At 56.5% G+C, this 16,323-nt stretch overlaps 1 protein-coding gene across 20 annotated transcripts in view; it reads right to left on the reverse strand.

The window, feature by feature from the left end:
• Window positions 1-16,323, reverse strand: part of KIAA1217 (KIAA1217 ortholog) — a 659,855-nt gene that overhangs the window by 201,991 nt on the left and 441,541 nt on the right. Inside the window, exon 1 of one of the 20 annotated variants that reach the window (XM_070056132.1) lies at window positions 12,665-12,844. The exons of the other annotated variants lie outside the window; for them this stretch is intronic. Coding sequence (XP_069912233.1) covers window positions 12,665-12,760 — 96 coding nt within the window. The 5' untranslated portion in view covers window positions 12,761-12,844. Of the gene's footprint in view, window positions 1-12,664; window positions 12,845-16,323 lie in introns of those variants that run through there. 20 annotated transcript variants of the gene reach the window in all.

The following is a 16,323-nucleotide window of genomic DNA, read 5'->3' on the forward strand; positions in this document are numbered from 1 at the left end:
ACATCCCTTGTTCAGTCTGCGAACGGCTTCCTAAGCCAAGACTGAACGTCTTTTACCACCTCTGGCAAATCGAACGATGTGTTTGGCGCCTTCTGTTTCCAGGGCTGGGAAGGTCAGCAAGGTGACCCAGGCCCTGGGTCCACCACCTGCTGCCCATCACTGCTCGGTGGGACGGCGGAAACAGGAGAGGCTGCCTCTCACAGAACCGGGACTTGAGTTCTACTGAACATGGCAGGGGCACTCATCTCTGGACACTCTGCTGCTCCCCCAACTGTCCCTGCATAAACACCTTCACTGTGTTAGCAATGCTCGGGACCCGGGGAGACCAAGCCTCCTGCATGGCGGCAGTCACACAGGACACAGACCGGGGACCCGCCGTGCACGAGAGAAAAGCCAGCTGCACCCCTCCTGCCTCCCAGGCACGGAGGGTGCTCAGATCCAAGGATTCGCCTCCGACCTTCTGGCCAGGCAGCACTTGCGAGGTGCTTGCTGATGAGCGTTTGAAGGCATCTATTTCAGAACAGGACAAACCTTGGCAGGAGGTTAGCAAGCCCATTCATCCACAGAGGGAAACCTGTGCACCCTACGTCCCTGCTTGAGAGCGCAATTGCTCACAGGCTATTGAAAGATTATCCAAAAAGAAACATCCGTCCAGTTTTAGGAAAATCAATGCCACAAATCTGACGTTTCTGTCTCAATGAAGTGGGGAGCAGGGATTCACACCAGAGTCCTCTCCTGTTTGTCCTCAGAAGTTTTTTTTTTTTTAAATAGTAGCACCCCAAGTAACTCAGTGTTCGTCTGGGTGCATAGATGGATAAGGAACTCTGGGGAGAGCAGCTACGGACAGCAAGACGGCAGGGAAGGGGCGTGACCATAAAGCACGCCCTCTCTCTCATTAAACGGGAGATCATGGAAATGCGACTTGAGGGTTGGAAGTTCAACACGCACGCAGCCTTCAAGACCCTGCTTCATGCATCGCGTTGGGAAAACCACGCAACAGAGCGAGCAAGACGGCAGGTGTCTCTCGCGACTGATACTGATTGTGATGACTGAGAAGGGCCAGGTCCGCTTCGGTGAGGGGAGGGTGCTTCTGTCCTGTTTAAAGCATGATCGGGGCAGCGCTCAGCACAAGAACTGGGCTCCTTACAACAGCCCAGTCAGCTGTGCCAGCGGCAGCTCCAGCCGCTCCGTGCCACAGGGGGGCCCTGAGTCTCCATCAGCCGCTCCTCGCCTCCCTGGTTCCTTACGCCCTCTGTTTGAGGGCTGCACCTGCCCACTACCCTGGATCTCCCTGAAGCTGCACACAGCCATGTGAATCCTGGCTCTTACAGGATGCTTAGAGGACTTTAGTTATTGTTACAGAAAAGAAGTCGACCTCAGGCAGACCAGTCTCTAAGGCACGCAGGTGCTTCTGGGCTGCTGTCATGTGGCCACGGTGGGGTTTGACGAGTGACACAACAGTCAGAAGTAATGGTAGGGAACAAAGAGAGAAAATGCAGAATGTGGACAAGTGATATGAAGTGACTGTTCTCTCTGGGGTTGACAACAACGCTGTCTCCAGTGTTCTGTATAAAACAGCCCTCTGCACTCTGAAATTTTATTTCTTCCTATTGCTTTTTTATTTAAGTGTATGTATTTATTCAAAAGGCAGAGTGACAGGGAGATTTTTAATCCACTGGTTCACTCCCTAGATGCCCTAACAGCCAGGGCTGGGCCTGCCCAAAGCCAGGAGCCAGGAACTCCATCCAGGTCTTCTGTGTGGGTCACAGGGACCCAAGCCCTTGGGCCATCCTCTGCTGCCTCCCAGACGCATCAGCCGGACACTGGACAGGAAGCAGGCAGGAAACACCCACGTAAGGCCAGCAGGTGCAAAGACACTGAGAGGGGAGAGGGGTGACCTGGGGTTAAGACACCCATGTCCCACATGCGGGTGCCTAGGCTGGAGTCCTGCCTCCGGCTACTGACTCCGGCAGGTGCTGGCTCAAGTGGTTGGACCCCCCTCTACCTGAGGGGCCTGGACTAAGCGGCTGGATCAGCCCTTGTTGTTGTAAGCATCTGTGGGATGACACAGCGGGTGGGAAATCTCGGACCCTCTACCCTCTTCTCCAACCTAGAAAAGATTAATACAGGAAGGAGACAGCGACAGCTGGGTGCCCGGCCTCCCTTCACCCCGCACTGGTCCAGCCCTGAGCCACAGCAAGAAAGGAGAGTTTTCATTCGGCGACTGTCAGAGGGCACGCAAGTGGGCGGCTGGGCACTCCCTGGGGGGCGGCAGAGGCTGCTGCGGGGTAAGGGGCGGGCACTAAGCGAGGAAGGGGCCCAGGGCCGTCAGCCACCGAGGACTTCTTAATGTCCTCCAAGGGAAGACACTTTCTCACATACACACACACACACTCACACACATATACACTCACACACCATACACACTTTCACACACACTCACATATGCATATCTGAACACACTCATTCACACACACATATACACACTCACACACATATACACTCACACACAGACATACACACACAGACATACACTCACACTCATACACACATACACTCACACACATACACACTCATACACGGGCCATATACACTTTCACACACATTCACATATGCATATCTGCACACACTCATTCACACACATATACACTCACATACACAGTCACATACATACATACACACACTCATACACTCATATACACACATACATACACACATATAAACACACACTCACACACATATACACTCATACGCCATAGACACTTTCACACACACTCACATATGCATATCTGCACACACTCATTCACACACACATATACACACCCACACATATATACACTCACGCACATACACACACTCATACACACATACACGGGGCCATACACAGTTTCACACACACTCATACATGCATATCTGCACACACTCATTCACACACACATACACACTCACATACAGTCACATACATACATATACACATACATACACACACTCATACACTCATATGTACACACACATACATACATACACACATATACACACACACTCATACATACCTACACTCACACATACACTCATACAGAAGGGGTCACACACTCACACATGCATATCTGCACTCACTCACTCATGCACACATACACTCACATACTCAGTTACATACACACACATACACATACTCATACACACACATACACACTTATACACAAGGAGTCACACACTCACATATACATGTCTGCACTCATTCATGCACACACACACATACACACTCAGTCACATACTCTCACACACACGCACCCACACACAGACACACTCATACACAGGGCCATACACTTTCACACACACTCACATATGCATATCTGCACACACTCATTCACACACACATATACTCACATACACAGTCACATACACACATAAACACATACATACACACACTCATACACTCGTACATATACACTCATACACAAGGAGTCACACACTCACATGTGCATATCTGCACTCATTCATGCACACATAACTCACATACTCTCACACACAGGTACACACACATATACCTTCACATACACACTCACACACACACAGACACATTTACTCATACACTCACATGCTCAGTCACATACACACACAATACTCACACAAATTTACACTCTTACTTATACACACTACACATACACTTACACAACACACACTCTCACATACACACTCTCATACACGTCCACTCAGACACACACACTCAGTCACATATATACACCTACACACTCACTCATACACTTTCAAATACCCAGTATCACTCACACATTAACATGCACTCACACACACAGACACACACACACACTCATACACACTCATTCACTCACCCACACCCTCACACACTCACCCACACCCCCACATACACTCACATACTCACTCTCACACACTCACACACTCACTCTCCCAGCAGCATGGCCACGATGACCATCCCCTGCCCGGATGAATCACTGGTGGATCTCGGCCCGCATGTGAGACGCATCCTGCGTGGCGGAAAGTGTGAAGCCCCCAGCTCCAGAGACGTCACAAAGGTCACGGCCAGAGTCTCTGAAATACGGAGGCCAACACAACGGGAAAGCCGGAGCAGGGGGTGGGGTGGGGGGGTCAGGTCTGGAACAACGCCGGTGCTCATAGCCGCCCCGCCTGCTCCGCTCCCAGCTCCCTGCAAAGCCCCTGGGCTGTTTCCACAGCGCGAGCTGCAGCCCAGGCCGTCCTCTGGGGCACAGCCCGGCAGGCAGAGCGGGCGGCACCCACGCCACCACGCACAGTTCACTGGGTTCCTGGAATGCCCCATGCACCTCCCTTCCTGGAACTGCCTCTCTCTTCTTCTCTTTTTGAACTCAAAAGCTGGTCCTACCAGTTCTGTGCAGACCTGCAGACTCCGCTCACACAACTGTGTCATCCAAAACCCTCAGCTCGCCCCCGCCCCCCGGAAGTGACCCCTGGGTACGTGCTCACCTGCACTCTCCCTCCTAACACGGCTCACACGCCGGGAGGGGCTGGCTTCTGGCTCCTCCTCTGTGTGGAGCAGGCTAGGAGGGGTCACACTGCACTTGTCCAGGATGGTCACAACATCCGCAGACGGGGCCCACCGCGCACCGGAAATAATTTAGAAAAGAGAGCTGCTTTGTCCGGGACTGGTGCGGACCCTGTTGTGGGCATCTCTCTCCACATCACGCAGCGTAACCACCGCTCACATGGCACTCAATCCTCTCTAGGAAATCCACAGGTGAGCTGAAGCATGCGGGCTCCAGGCAAACTCTGCGTCATTTTACAGGAGGGAGTGGAACCTCCACTGACTGGCGTTTCTGTGCTGGCAGAAGAGGAATGTTCTGGAACCAGGCCTGTGCAAGTACCAAGGGATGACTGCATGCATAGCACTCTCTGAGGGCCCTACCAGGGCTCCAATGCCTTCCCAGGCTCACGAGTCCACAGACAGAATTATTTTCATAATAAAAATGTTAGCGATGTGGCACAACAATGCAAAGCAAACAACCCCCCCCCCCCAAGCTCTGTAATGCTGCCTTTCATATAGATAATAATTCTGTTTAAAAAAAAGAGCCCAGGGACCAGTGCTGTGGCTTCGTAGGCTGGGCCTCCACCTGTAGTGCTGACATCCCATATGGGCCCCGGTTCGAGTCCTGGCTGCTCCTCTTCTGATCCAGCTCCCTGCTAATGTGCCTGGGAAAGCAGTGGAAGATGGCCCAAGTGCTTGGGCCCCTGCATGCACATGAGAGACCCAGAAGAAGCTGCTGGCTCCTGGCTTCGGATGGGCTCAGCTCCGGCCACTGCAGCCATTTGAGGAGTGAATCAGTGGGTGGAAGACCTTTCTGTCTCCTTTCTCTGTAACTCTGCCTCTCAAATAAATACATAAAACCTTAAAAAGAGCCCGGAGTCCCTCTTACGAGACACTGATGACACCATTCATGCTCTCCCACAGTGGGGCTGAGAGCCAGCAGGAGACCACGCCGTGCCGTGGTGTTGGGAGTAATTCCCACAGGAGCCAAGCGTGATGGAACAGCCCAAGCCTACACCTTCCAGTCTCCAGTCCCCTCGCCAAATGGCCCAGCACTTGGCATCACAGTTCTGAGCCACCTGCTTAGGACCAGTCCCACACACAGCGTGGCTGTGAGCCTCATTGAGGAGGCACCACCAGAGGGGTTAGCAACAGATGCTCATCTCTCGCGTGCATCTGCACACCCGTGGCGAGAAGGGGCTGACGCCCCGGCACACAGGACCACACACACGCGTGCATCAGCCCAGGTCTAGGGCAGAAAAGTAGGCAGGCTGGAATGGGGGACCTCAGCGACAGCACACGGCAGTGCCCGAGGCGCAGACAGGCGCGTCTCCCTCTGTATCCCGTGGCCGGCATCCGTGCTAACAGCGACTCCTCGTACTTCTGCCAGGCGCTCTATCTAGAGGTCAGTTTCAGGCGGCACTGCCACTGTCCCTGGCCCTGTAACTGGAGCTCCCAGGAACACCTCCTCGCAGAGACAGATAACCGTGGCGTCTCTGACCTAGCTGGCCAGCATGCCAACGTCCGTCTGGCCTCTTGGGCTCCCTGCACTTGATCCGGCAGGATTTCACCTTCAACTTCGTCTCCCTGCAGGCTCTCCACAGGCACGTGGTGGAGGGATTTCGGAATGCCTAGCCTGGCAAACCTTCCCAGACTTGCAGACAACAAAGAGCTAAAGAACCACCCTCTGCCTCTCTCCAACAACACCCCTGTGTCCTTGAACCTGTCCCCATGGTCACTCAGGCTGCCTTTTCTTCCTTGGCGACAGCCAAGATGGTATTGAGCGCTGGGCTATGAATTCAACCCAGGATGACCACTCTGGTCCACTTCATTGCCTTTCCCTGCACACTCAGGAGCCTGGAGGAGATTCCTCCTTCCGAGAAACTGGATCCTCAGGTATCAGAAACTGGGATCTTCAGACCACTCTGCCCACTGCGTCCTGCCTGCAAAGAGCCCGGGGACCTAACCTGAGATTTTCCCCATGGCCTGGCTCAGGCAATCGTCTCTCCCAGGCAAGATGCATGGTGGCAGGTCCCCCGACCTTGGTCAGCCACCAGTCGCCCTGAGTCTTCGGGGTCTTGGTGACAGTCTCCTCCCATCACCCGTCCCCTTCTCGGCTCCAAAGTTTCCTGCAGCAGAACCCACTGTGAAAGCCGTCTGTTCCCAAACACAGAGGCAAAGTCAGGATCCACTTCCCATGGGCAGAGCTCAGAGGTCAGCTCACTAGCAGGTAAGATGCACTCCTGTAGCGCACTGAGGAAGTTGGATGCCACGTTCCACATAACCAGCGGAGGAGACAAACTTCTACAGCCACAATCCCTCACCTGGGCACGGAGAATGGTCTTCATGGAAAGTGCATGCTATGAAGACACTAGGCATGGATCGCAAACATTTTCTTCACCAAATGGATCTGCTAATTCCACGTTTCTACAGACATCTGAAAGTCCCATGCAATAATGGCAAAAGGCGTGCGCGTCATTGAGAACCATGATCTGAGTTAACACTCAACACTTGCTTCACGTAGCTCTAACACGTAAGGAGGTCTCTGTTCTGTATTTATTTGAAAGACAGAATTACAGAGAGAGAGGAAGAGACAGAGAGGGAGGGGGAGGGGGAGGGAGAGGGAGAGGGAGAGGGAGAGGGAGAGGGAGAGATCTTTCATCTGTACTCACTCTCCAAATGGCTGTAATGACCAGGGCTGGGCCAGGCTGAAATCTAGGAATTAGAAGCTTCTTCCAGGTCTCCTGTGGACTTGGGCCAGCTTCTGCAGCTTTCCCAGGTGCATCAGCAGGGAGCTGGATCGGAAGTGGAGCAGCCGGGACTTGATCAGGCGCCCCTATGGGATGCCGGCACTGCAGGCAGCAGCTTAACCCGCTGCACCACAGCGCCAGCCCAAGGAGGTCTCTCCTCTAAAGAGGCATGGAGCCCCTCCCCTCCTGCCTCACGTTTCCTCCTGAGTCCTAGAACAAGGTGAGGAGCAGACACCCCTACTTGCAAACAGAACAGTCCAGGCAAGATGACTATCCACACCCCAGTGCTGAACAATTTCTGTAAACCTAGAAAAAAGGTTGGGAGCCCACGTGCCGCTGTTTGTGTACTATTTTATGTCTCCAAGTTACCTTTTTAAATGTGCCTCGGGCAGGCTGGTGGCACAGTAACACAGCCATCATGTGAGTGCCTGCATCCCGTCCTTGAGTGCCCGGGGTTCGAATTCTGGCTCAAACTGGATCCCAGCCTCTGGCCAGTGTGCATCCCGGGAGGCAGCAGGGAGTGACTTAGGTATCGGGGTGCCTGCCACCCACATGGGAGATCTGGACGGAGTTCTCTGCTCCTGGCTTCTGGCTGGCCCAGCCCTGGCTGCTGCAAGTTGGGGACTGAATCAGTGGGCAGGAGGTACAAGTAGCTGCAGACGGCTCCGACGCTGACCGCAGGAGGATGGACGTGAGTGGGCAGCAGCACGCGTGGCCCGGTGTCCTCAGGCTCCTGCTAGGCCAGCGGGAGCCCTGCTAGGGAGTGAGGGAGCGAGCACAGAGCCTCCCACTGCAGCCCGACTGCTGGCTTTTGCAGCTGCTCCCAGCTCCACCTGTCCGGCGGGCACTGCGCCCAGCCAAGGCTCAGACGTGGCTGTTTTCTCCACCAATACGAGGGAAGCTGCTGTTTCCTACGGGGACAGGCCCAGAGGAACAGAACCTCAGGTCATGGGGAGATTCCCAGTGTAGACAGGAGAGCGCCACACAGCGCAAGATGGAGCGGTCTGGCCTCTCCAAACCCTAGTGCAGCTGTGTGTGGGCATGTGTGCGTGTGTGCATTGTAGGCATGCATGTCTGTGCATGCTTGTGTGTGCTCTGTGTATGTGTGTACGTGTGTTCCAGTGTGTGCAGGCACACGTGTCTGTACATATGTGTGTTGGGGCTGAGCCCGAGGGGCTCAGAAGGAAGTGGAGATTTTCTGGCCCCTCTTTCGCACCCTCCCTTTCTCCATCTGGGACAGGAGGGAGGGGAGAGGTCCCTGTGAGTCAGGCGCTCAGGGAGGTCCAGGCCCCCACAGGAAGGTGGGGGGGGGGAAGCACACAGTCCCAGGCTCCAGAACTTTCTAGCAGGACTGCTCAAGCAGGACCCATGTTAGCATCAAGTATTCGGCGCGAGTTTCTATTAGGGTGGTTCTGCGCGAGCAGACAGAAACGCCTTCCCAGGGGAAGATCGCGAAAGTCACCGCAGTTCACTAAGACATGCCGCTCACTCGTTCATTCACCTATTGACAGCCAGTGAGGGGGTGGGGACGGACAGACAGAAACCTGCCGTCCGCTGGTTCACTCCCCAAACGCCCACAGCAGCCGAGCCAGGATGAAGCCGGGAAGTCCAGCAGGGCACCCACAGGGGCGACAGGGACCCACAAGCTGGAGCATCACCTGCGCCTCCCAGGGTGCACACGGGCAGGAAGCTGAACCCGAGGCAGAGCCAGACCCTGGACCCAGGTCCTCCGATACAGGAGACGCAGGCGTCCCATGCGCTGTCGTGCCCTCTGCCGCAGGCCTTCACTTTCGTTCTCAAAGACATCCTCACAGACCCAGAGACCTGCTGCTGGACGTTTTAAAAATATCCAAAGCCCCTTGCAAACAGGAGTTCCCGCGCGGTGGAGCGGGACGGAGCAGCTGGGCTCCCTCGTGCCCCACTGCAGCCGGCAGTGGTCCACTCTGACGCGCCGCCCCGGCCCTGGGCCGCAGGGGAGCTGCGTTCTGGAAACAGCCATCGCCTGCTGGGGACGCGGTGCTGTGGCATCCAGGGCTCACTGCGTGGCCAGCCCGGGGACAGGGACTGCTTCTGGGACCCGAGACAGCCAGGGCCCGCGTGGACTTCCTCACTCGGAGGACCAAGCTTGCAACCAGCGGACCGCAGCCCTGCTCACCTCCCTGCACCCCTGCTCACTGCCCTGCACCCCTGCTCACCTCCCCGCACCCTGCTCACTTCCCTGCACCCTGCTCACCTCCCCGCACCCCTGCTCAATGCCCTGTACCCCTGCTCACTGCCCTGCACCCCTGCTCACCTTCCTGCACCCTGCTCACCTCCCCGCACCCCTGCTCACCTCCCCGCACCCCTGCTCACCTCCCTGCACCCCTGCTCACTGCCTTGCAGCACCCCTGCTCACCTCCCCACACCCCTGCTCACTGCCCTGCACCCTGCTCACCTCCCCACACCCCTGCTCACTGCCCTGCACCCTGCTCACCTCCCTGCACCCTGCTCACCTCCCCGCACCCTGCTCACTGCTTCACACCCTGCTCACCTCCCCGCACCCCTGCTCACCTCCCTGCACCATTGCTCACTGCCCTGCACCCTGCTCACCTCCCCGCACCCTTGCTCACTGCCTCGTACCACACCTGCTCACTGCCCCGCACCCTGCTCACCTCCCCGCACCCCTGCTCACCTCCCCGCACCCTGCTCACCTCCCTGCACCCTGCTCACCTCCCCACACCCCTGCTCACTGCCCTGCACCCTGCTCACTGCCCTGCACCCCTGCTCACCTCCCCGCACCCTGCTCACCTCCTCTCACTCTGCTCACCTCCCCGCACCCTGCTCACCTCCCCGCACCCCTGATCACTTCCCCGCACCCTGCTCACCTCCTCGCACCCCTGCTCACTGCTCCACACCCCTGCTCACTGCTCCACACCCCTGCTAATTGCCCTTAATCTCAGCCTGGGTCTCTTCCAAATTTGCTTTTTCACATTCATGTTTCTCTTCATACAACTGTTAGCCCCAGATTTTCAGAGCCAGGCAGGATCTCAAAACCCCTTGTGTGTGCACGTGCATCTGTGTGTGTGTGCAGGTGTGCCCGTGCACATGTGTGTCTGCAACTGTGTGCACATGTCTCTGAATGCGGGGTTCGGAGAACACAATACAGAATCAATCTCCTCTCTCTTTCTCTCTCTCTCTCTTACATTTGCCTTCCTCTGCCACCCAGAGCCCACCTGCAGTGGACGGCACCGTCTCCCTGGCCTCCTGTTCTGGGAGTCCAGAACCCACGGACGTGCCGGTCCCTCAGCTGAAAACGCACAGCACTCACACGGAGCCTACGCACACCCTCACGGGCACTGGAAGTCACCCCCGCCTCCCTCACAACGCGCAACACCAGGAAGCGCCACGGAAACCACCGCTCTGCTGCACCGCGCAGAGAACAGCGGAGACACCCAGGGCACGCACGGGGCTTTCCCCACGGCTTGCGCTCAGGGCTGGCTGAGCCCACAGACGCAGGAGCCGCAGGGCCGGAAGGCGGAGGGCACTCCCAGCCCTGCCTTCTGGCTGGGGCGGAGCTCTGATGTCCCCACAGACAACACCTCACGGCCTGTTCCCAGCACTCGACCGCCACCATCAACAGCCACTGACGCCATCAACAGCCACCAACGCCATCCAGAGCCACCAACGCCATCCAGAGCCACCGATGCCGTCCACGGTCACCACTACCACCAACAGCCACTGACGCCAAGGCCACGCGGTCCTCACCCCCTTGGCTCCCACCCTGACAGGTCCCAGCCGGCCTTGCTCTGCCCAGCCTAGCACAGCTTCCCAGACCTGGCGCCTGGCTGTCCGCATGCAGGTCACCAACCGACATCCGCTTCCTCCTCCCCGCGGCCTCCCCGCCGGCTACAGTTCCTGTGCTGACCCAGCACCTCACGCCTCAGCCCCCACTGCTCACACGGCCACGCTGGGCAGGAGTGTGGGGCAGCCTGCACCAACACGTCCGCGCACGCCAAACACAACACACAACACACATAGCACACACACATCACACACAACATGCACATCACAACACACAACACACATCACACACACACACATCACACACATCATGCACATCACAACACACAACACACATCACACACACATCACAACACACATCACAACACAATAACAAACATGACACACAATACACATAACACACTTGACAACACAACATGCACACAACACATGACATGACACAATAACACAATACACAACACAACCCACATCACACATTACGACATAACATGACACAGTAACATACAACACAATACACATAACACGCATACATCACAACACAGCATGACAATAACACACAAGACACCATAAAACATACATCACAACACATACAACACAGAACACCATACATACAACACTGACAGCATACATAACACTTAACACAAAACACTTGTAACACATGTAACACAATATACATCACAAGACACACATATAACATAATATACTTGATAACACAACACACATAACAATAACAGAGAACACCCAGTACACAACACCCATACAGCAACACGACACATAACACGCTTGACAACACACATGACACAGAACACAGTTGGCAACACATAACGTAAAACACCACACACACAGTGAAACAACACATAAAACACACAAAGACAAAACATAACACAACTTGGAGTGCTCCGAGGTACAGCAGCCAACACGCACACCCCGAAAGCCCGACACCCAAGGTCCCCAACACCCGCCTTCCAGACCCACCATCCGCCGTCCCGGGGCGCCGGGGCTCCCCGCTTCCCTCCCAGGCCCCCGGGGGACTCGCTGACGCCCCCCCCACCCCCCGCTGTCCTGTCCAGCGTCTTCCTGCAGGGGAGTGAGCACAGGAGAGCAGAGCTCAGACACAAGGCCTCCCCCGAGGACGGCCCCGGGCTCTCCAGCACTGTGCCCAGGGAAGAAGGCAGTGACCTTCCGGGGCTGGGGACAGTGGGTGCCTGCACACGGGGTCCCACGGGGCGGGGCGGGGGAGCCCACAGGCCCCAGGTGGGACACAGCTGTGCGCCTTCTCGGCCACTCCTACCCAAAGCTAGGGCAGACCCAGGAGGAGAGGTGGGAGCCCCACCTGGCTTTCCAAACCAGAGTCCACAAGACAAGTGGGCTCAGCGACAGCGTCCCTGGGAGCACTCCGGGCTCTCAAGGGAGGGCACACCCTGCCGCCTTCCAGAAACCCAGGGGAGTTTTCAAAATAAAGAAAAGCAACTGAATTCTTCAAGTAGCAACTACCAGCCTGCACCCAGAACCAGAGAGCAACCGCGTTCGACCCCCGCCCTCGGCTCCCAGGTGAGCCCCCTGGAAGGTGGGGGAGGGGGAGGGAAGCTGCAGGTACCTTGTCCGCCGCCCCGCAGGGTCCCCTACAGCAGAAACACGTGACACCGGCTTCCTTCCTGGGTCTCTCTCCCGGAGAGGAGGCAGGCGGCCCCATGGCCAGCCCCAGCCAGGGACAGCAGGCAGACCTGGGAGGCCTCGGAGCCGTCAGGTGCTGGGCCCAAGGGCGGAGGGAGCCGCGGGCTCCACCCTCGGCTGCCGGGCAGCCGGGCCCCTTCTACGGGCACTGGGGCTCAGCACACCCAATGAGACTCGAGGCTGGGGATTTGGGGTGTGATTCATGGGTAGAAAATACCGGTTTTTCATTGCTATGCAAATGCAACCTGGGTGGGGTGGAGGTAAGTGCGGATGTGCACGTTGGAACGAAGGGTAACAACGCGTCTCCTCCCCGTGCGCCACCACGCTCAGCCACAGGGCTCAGCCCACCCACCAGTCAGCCAAAGACAGCAGGGGTCACGGTGCCAAGGGGCCCTTTATCCAGACGTGAGCGCATGAAAAAATGGCATTCAGAGTTTATTTCAGTGCAAAAAAAAAAAAAAAAAAAAAGCCACCAACTTTTGGGGGCCGGCATCGTGGCACAGCAAGTAAAGCCACTGCCTGCGACGCTGGCGATCCCATGTGGGCGCCGGTTCGAGTCCCAGCTGCTCCACTTCCCTTCCAGCTCCCTGCTCATGTGCCCGGGAAAGCAGCCGAAGATGGCCCAAGTGCTGGCCCCTGCACCCACGTGGGAGACATGGATGCAGTGCCTGACTTTGGCCATCTGGGGAGTAAACCAGCAGATAGAAGATCTGTCTCTGAAACTCTGCCTTTCAAATGAATGAATGAATCTTAAACAAATTTTTTGAAATCTGCATAGTTTTCTGGGGCAGTTAACACGTGCAGTTTGAGACTTAGAGACAGATGGCCATTCGATGCCTGTAGAAAGACATCTGTTGCAGCTCCACTATCACGCAGCCACCCCCAAACCACCAGCTGTCTCCACACCAGTATTTGATCCAACCCGCTTCATCCTGAAACGCAATAGGGCGAACTAGTTTCATGTGTGGCTACTTCTGCCTCCAAAGCACGCCAGGGGCCAGTGTTGTGGCAGTGCTGGTTAAGACAACACTTGCAAAAAAAAAAAAAAAAAAAAAAAAAAGACAACACTCGCGCAGCTGGGATCCCCTGTGGGCACCGGTTCGAGTCCCGGCTGCTCCACTTCTGATGCAGCTCCCTGTGAATGTGTCTGGGAGAGCATCAGGTGATGGCCCAAGAGCTTGGTTCCCTGCCACCCACAAGGGAAACCCAAGTGGAGCTCCTGGCTCCTGAGTTCGGCCAGGCTCAACCCTGGGCATTTGGGGAGGGAACCAGCGGATAGAGAGAGGCTCACTCCCACTTTCTCTCCCCACCCCTCTTTCTCTTTCTGTTACTCTGCCTTTCAAATAAATCTATAAATCTTAAGGAAAAAAAAAAAAAAAGCAACCAAGCTCAGACCTTCTAAAAGGACAGAATAAAGAATGGCAGGAGCTGTGACAGGCAGGACGGGCCATGCCCCACAGCTGTCTGACGGTTCTCACGCGTGCTCCGTGCAGAGTGTGTCCCACTGTGCCAGACACCTGGACTCCAGACCCCGCTCTGACTCCCACCCGCTCGCAGATGGCCCCAAACCTCATCAGTTCTTGGAGGCTCAGCTCCCCCGTGCTCCGGGGAAGGGAGCTCAATGCTGTCTGTGGACCCCCGCAGCACTGCCACTGCTGTCACAGAGGAGCCGGAACCACGCAGTGCCCAGCCTGACAGGTGTGCACGGGGCTCTTGCTACAACCCTGGCTGCGGCATTCCAGGGGGCCCGGGGAGGTGGGCGTGGCTTACAACCCGCACCTGGAAATGCAGAGGATCTCTCCTCTCAGTTCTGGGCACAAGAAAAGGCTACTGGGTAGACACGGAGGAGGACTTCCAAAAGTTCATGGGAAATTTGCAGTATGTAAGGTTTATTTATTTGAAAGGCAGAGTGACAGAGGCAGTGACAGAGAGAGGGGTCCTCCATCTGCTGGTTCATTCCCCAAATGCCTGCAACAGCCAGGGCTGGGCCAGGTGAAGCCAGGAGCTCCATCTGGGACTCCCACATGGGTAGCAGGGGCCCAAGGACTTGGGCCATCTGCTGCTGCCTCCCCAGGCCTGGCCTTAGCAGAGAGCTGCTTTGGAAGTGGAGCAGCTGGGACAGGAGCCTGCGTTCATACGGGATGCCGGCACTGCAGGCGGTGGCTTAAGCCGCTGCACCACCAAGCTGGCCTGTCGCGGGACCTTGTAATCCCATTTTCCCATGGATGTCTGGAAGCCCCAGGAGGTCACATCATTTGAGAAAAGCCCAAACTGAGGGCCGCACGTGGCGGGGATCCCACATCAGACACGGCTGCATCGTGGGGCCAAGAGGAGACCTTTTAGTAACGGGAATGGAACTTCGAAAGATATCCGAGTGCATTCACAAAGAGGAAACACACAAACAAGAACACAACACAAGAACCCAGCCTGGACCCGGCGTGGGACCCTGGCTGGGCCACCCGCAGATCCTCAAGGTTCCAGCACCCACCCACATTGGGGGTCTCCACGGGGAGCTCCAGGAGGCTCCGCTGAGGACAGCCAAACTGGTGGAGACGGGGACAGGCTGTCAGACAGCCCCACAGCCCACCCGAAGGGGCTTCCGTGTCACACGGTGCCTGAAGAAAGCTAAGGCGGTCCCTCCACCACCCTCCACCACACTAAGTACAAACTCCCATCTCCTGCGCATGGCCTCCTGCACGCCGCTGCCTTCCTCCAGCAGACACGCCCACCTTGCTGGCCACTCCTCCCGCCTGCCCGCCCTGTGCCTGGCTGTTGCAAAGCTGGCTCCCCCACCCCGTGATCCTCCACGCTCTTTCCTGGCATTTTTCTAAAACTTCCTGTGCAGCTGATTCCTCCTTGGCTTTCGCCTCCAGAGCCAAAACTAGTGGTGTCAGTGGGCAGCCCTGTCACCCGGCTGATGCTGTATTCCGTCAGCGGGCAGCCCCGTCACCCGCCTGATGCTGTAATCCCAGTGTCATTCAGACTACAGACTCCAACAGGGATGCATGGAGGACTGGATGATGCATGGATGAATTCATGAATGGTGGATCGGTGGATAGATGGATGGATAAATGGTGGATGGATGGATGGATTGATGGATAAATGAAAGGATGAAGACATGGACGAATGGATGGATGGAGGTTGGAACGCCACCCCTCTGTCCCTTTAACTCTGGTGAGGGCTGTGTGCAGTCAGAGGTGAAGAGGTTGGCACGTGCTTTTTGTAAACCATCATGGAGCTTCCCGGGGGGCGGGCAAGCCGCGGGATCCACTCACAGAGCACAGGTTTCCCAAGGAAGGTATTGTACCCCCTCTGCTCTCTCTGCCTGCAGGTCCAGGAAGGTTGCTAGGTAAGGTTCCCCTCGGGGGAGGACCTGCAGGTGGCTCTGCAGGTGATCGAGGCACCTACTGGACAGTACCGCTGACACCAGCACAGCTGAGGCCGGACAGTGGTTCCAAGTCCCTCGGTGCTTAGCCCCACCCTCCCCGGGGGACTGCGCTGTGAGGACAGGCAGGAGGTGCACTGGAGGCTACAGAGCGAGAGGAAAGTCGGTCCTGGCAAGACGGTGCTGTTTGGGAATCC

Source organism: Oryctolagus cuniculus, chromosome 13 (genome assembly GCF_964237555.1).
Source record: "Oryctolagus cuniculus chromosome 13, mOryCun1.1, whole genome shotgun sequence".
Taxonomy (NCBI): domain Eukaryota; kingdom Metazoa; phylum Chordata; class Mammalia; order Lagomorpha; family Leporidae; genus Oryctolagus; species Oryctolagus cuniculus.